The sequence below is a fragment of the Sinocyclocheilus anshuiensis genome, unplaced genomic scaffold (genome assembly GCF_001515605.1).
Source record: "Sinocyclocheilus anshuiensis isolate Anshui unplaced genomic scaffold, SAMN03320099.WGS_v1.1 scaffold1270, whole genome shotgun sequence".
Taxonomy (NCBI): Eukaryota; Metazoa; Chordata; class Actinopteri; order Cypriniformes; family Cyprinidae; genus Sinocyclocheilus; species Sinocyclocheilus anshuiensis.
Window position 1 is genome coordinate 461804 of NW_015555837.1, and position 3726 is coordinate 465529.

The following is a 3726-nucleotide window of genomic DNA, read 5'->3' on the forward strand; positions in this document are numbered from 1 at the left end:
ACAAAGTAGTTTCGCTTTCACAACGAAACACAGCGTCACACACGTCGGCCTAGTGTGAGCGGCCTAGAGTGAGGAACGGCCGGAGGGTTAGAGTGAGCAGAGGCTGCGGGCTTGAGAACAGCGCAGCCAGCGATTTCGACGAAGGAGCGTCCGGAAAGACATGTGATGACTCCGGGCTGGACTCCGCTTCGTCCACGGTGAAAGCCGATCCGGCGATCCACAGCACAAAGTTGAAGTATTTCCTCAGCGACCAGCACGGATCAGCTCCAGGCATGACGAAGCGATATCGTCCTCTTTTGGAAGGCCAAACAAAGTAGTTTCACGTTCACAACGAATCACACAGTGCCTTCACGACATGGCGGCGGCAACAATACTACAGCGAGAATAATAGTTACACCTTCTTTCTTTGCGTGAACATTTGAGCGGCGTTATGCAAATCTTCCCACATCGTGACGTGGATATGTGGGGGCGTGTTAGAACGAGCCGTTTTAGGTAGGCGTGGCTGACTCTTAACTTTTATAAAGAATATCTCTTTGGATTTGAGACTTTAGTCTTTGCAACTTCACAGATCTTCTTTATGCACCAAGAGCTTGTAACACTCCAAAGAGAAAGGGAAAATTGAAATCGCATCATATGTCCCCTTTAAGTTCAATGTGCTGCTCAGTTAGAAGTGGCCTAAAAATATGTCTTTCGTGTGTGATAAACTGTGTGTGTACTTATAACACACTCATTTACATTTGATATTACGAGAAAGCTATTAAAAGTAAATATGATCCTTTAGGTTTCTGTTCACCATTGGTTCTGTATTTTCTAAGTCCATGTCTCAAAGTCTTACACTATCATTAAATTGGTTAAGCAAGAATGAAGTCCTGTGTTCATTTTGTCGAATAAACCACTTTGTAACCAGCTTTTTATTTTACATTATTTCCTCACCGATCTGTGGAACAAGTAAGTATTTATTGTCAGTTTGTATTATCCATTTGGTTTATTACTAATAAAAGCTGCTAACACATTTTATTATGATTAAATACAACAGGTTACAGTGACACCTTCCTGGCACCTGCAAGAAACTGACCGGAAACTTGAGAATGCCGAAAACACAATCCTGAAGGTACAATCTACCGTGGATATAGATAGATAGATAGATAGATAGATAGATAGATAGATAGACAGATAGACAGATAGATGCTTGTGACACAAAAAGGCCTTTGTGAGAAAGTCATCGTCAGAATATAAGAATGGCTATCTTGAAGGACGGGTTATTTATACTGATGGCACGGCGAAGGAGGGATAGTGCCGTATTTCATGACCTTGTCAGCTCATTGGTGTGGCGGATAATCCACTTCCATAAAGAGAAACCATGGATTTACAGAGTGATCAGAGAATGCAATATATACCTTCTTAACACGTCCGTTGCCTATGTCTCGTCCCTAGAAGACGTTCCTCTGTTCTTCTAGAAAGGTGAGAGCAGTTCCCTTGCTTCATTGTCTTAGCCTTGCAAATACCATTTTTTGGAGATTTTTGTTGAAAGTTGTAAAATGTAGTTTGTGGGATTGATGATGAAGGTGATTGAGAGGGTGGTCATGGGGTTTGGTTCTTCTACTGTTAGTCGCTATAGTAAGAAGGCACCTGCTGAGAACATGAATGTAATGTATAAATTATTTGTTGTACTAGTTGATTTGTTAATGATTGGTGAAAATATCTTCAGATAGTCCTCACAACATTGTATGATCATTGTTGGTGATTCTAACTCATGAAAAGTTAGTTTTTTGACTCATCTGAAGTCTTTTATTCTGGAAACACCATGCTAAAAAGTTCGCTAAAAAGTGGTCACCTAATGGCTGAGGTCAGGTTTGATATACTGACTGATGAAGTGGCCATTGGAAAGTGAACACAGACACAAGCATAAATTTGAAACTGATCCTTAAGTCTTACTCCACCTGTCAGCACCTTCTTACGGTCCTCCTCATTAACAACTGATTTACAAAACTGTCTCGTCTAAAACTGAAATGCAGTACCTTTTAATCTGAAAGACAATGCTGACTATTCACAAAGACATTTTAGTTCATCTCAGACATCTTGTGTAATGATTTGAAATGGCTTAACCTTCTGGAACATGCATATATTTCCTCAGAGACCTGATTAGTCCTAACTTTTAAGAGTATGTTTACCAAACTCTTACACAACAACACCACTGTACTACTTGATCTATTCTGCCATGTGTTTCTGCTAAACATGTCTTCAATATTCTTCCATGGCTGCTTAGAATAGTCTTTCTTCAGATAGCCTTATGTGACCTGACTGTTGTCTTCGCATTGAGGCATTAAGAGTCCATTTAAGTGTACTAAATTAGTCAATCAGTTTGTCATCAGTTAGCCAGTTAGTCCGGTCTGTCTCTCAGAGCAGGTATATATTAAGAAAGACATTTGAGACAGTTGTTTAGCGAGGGAATAAAGGAGAGCTGTGTTGTCATATCTTTGACATCCCAGAGATGCACTTGAGGATGGGGCTGTGTCTGCAGCTGATGTACTGGCCTTGAGATCATATTGCAGTGACCTCTTAGAGAAAATCCTCTCGGATGAGTCAAAGAGGTTTGGGAACCATGTGGTCCTCTTGAGTTTACACTAGGGCTGCACGATATTGGAAAAAAAACTCACTTTGTGATATTTTTTTTTCCTGCAATATATATTGCGCGATATGAAAAAAAAAAAATCAAATGACTTCAATATAGCTCTATTTGGAAAAAAAAATTAAAAATCAATAATTGGGGTGATTTTGTAGGCGAGTAAATCAGCATAAGAAATAAACAAATTACAAGCATAGATAAATAACAGAACAAAGATACAAATTTTTACAGTGTTTTACAGTGTTAAACAGGAAAAACGTGTGCTGATAATGCAAGAAGACAATAGAAAACAGTCAGTTTATCAGTTCATTGTTGATTCAGTGATGTCGTCGTCCAGCTCAGTTCAGTTCTCTTCCAATAGTGTCTGTGCAGTCAAGTCAACAATGTTGCCAGAAATTGTGGCAATACCTCTTCCACTAGAAACCTAGTTTTCCCAGGAGGTCTCCCATCCAGGTACTGACCAGGCTCAACCCTGCTTCAGTGGGTAACCAGTCTTGGGCTGTGTGTATTTGTGTTGATATACTTGCATAGTGTTTTTTTTTCCAAAATGGATGGTCCTCTAGTTCATCTGTTATTTTAATTTTTTGAGCTTTATCACTTTACTTTATTGTACAGTAGGGTTCAGACAGCAATATAGGGAGACAGGGAGCAGGATCAGGACATGACTCAGGTCTGACTCAAACTGATAGCTCTGATATGTTTTGAACATATGCATAACCCACTGTGCCACAGCTCTGATGCATTTCTCTTTTTTTCTGTCAAAGAGGTGCAAATAAAATCTCGGAAATGTCTGAGTAAGTACAGCATGCCATCTTGATTCCATCATTCAGTGTGTGTGTGTTTTTTTTTTTTCCAGTAGTTTTTCTCATAACACCATGTATGATAATTAGTGTTGTTTTTGGCGGCCTGTTTTAATTTTAGTTTTAGTCTAGTCTTTGTGTGAAGCTGTCATTTTAGTTTTTATTAGTTTTAGTCACGTTCATACTCTTTTTAGTCTAGTCAAGTTTTAGTCAACTAAAAGTCTGAGCATTTTAGTCTTATTTTAGTCAGAATTATCCATGACTATTTTCGTCTAGTTTTAGTCGACGAAAACTGATGAC

The 3726-nt window shown here is 39.0% G+C and overlaps 1 protein-coding gene and 1 long non-coding RNA gene across 2 annotated transcripts in view; one reads left to right on the plus strand and one right to left on the minus strand.

Moving 5' to 3' along the window:
• LOC107675465 (uncharacterized) overlaps positions 1-3726 on the minus strand; it is a 12798-nt gene that overhangs the window by 635 nt on the left and 8437 nt on the right. The window contains exon 2 of the long non-coding RNA XR_001632600.1: positions 1398-1632. This is a non-coding gene — a long non-coding RNA (uncharacterized LOC107675465). The remainder of the gene's footprint in view (positions 1-1397; positions 1633-3726) is intronic.
• LOC107675462 (troponin I, fast skeletal muscle-like) overlaps positions 1387-3726 on the plus strand; it is an 8575-nt gene continuing 6235 nt past the window's right edge. Inside the window, exons 1-2 of the mRNA XM_016469824.1 lie at positions 1387-1461; positions 3391-3420. Coding sequence (XP_016325310.1) covers positions 3413-3420 — 8 coding nt within the window. The 5' untranslated portion in view covers positions 1387-1461; positions 3391-3412. The remainder of the gene's footprint in view (positions 1462-3390; positions 3421-3726) is intronic.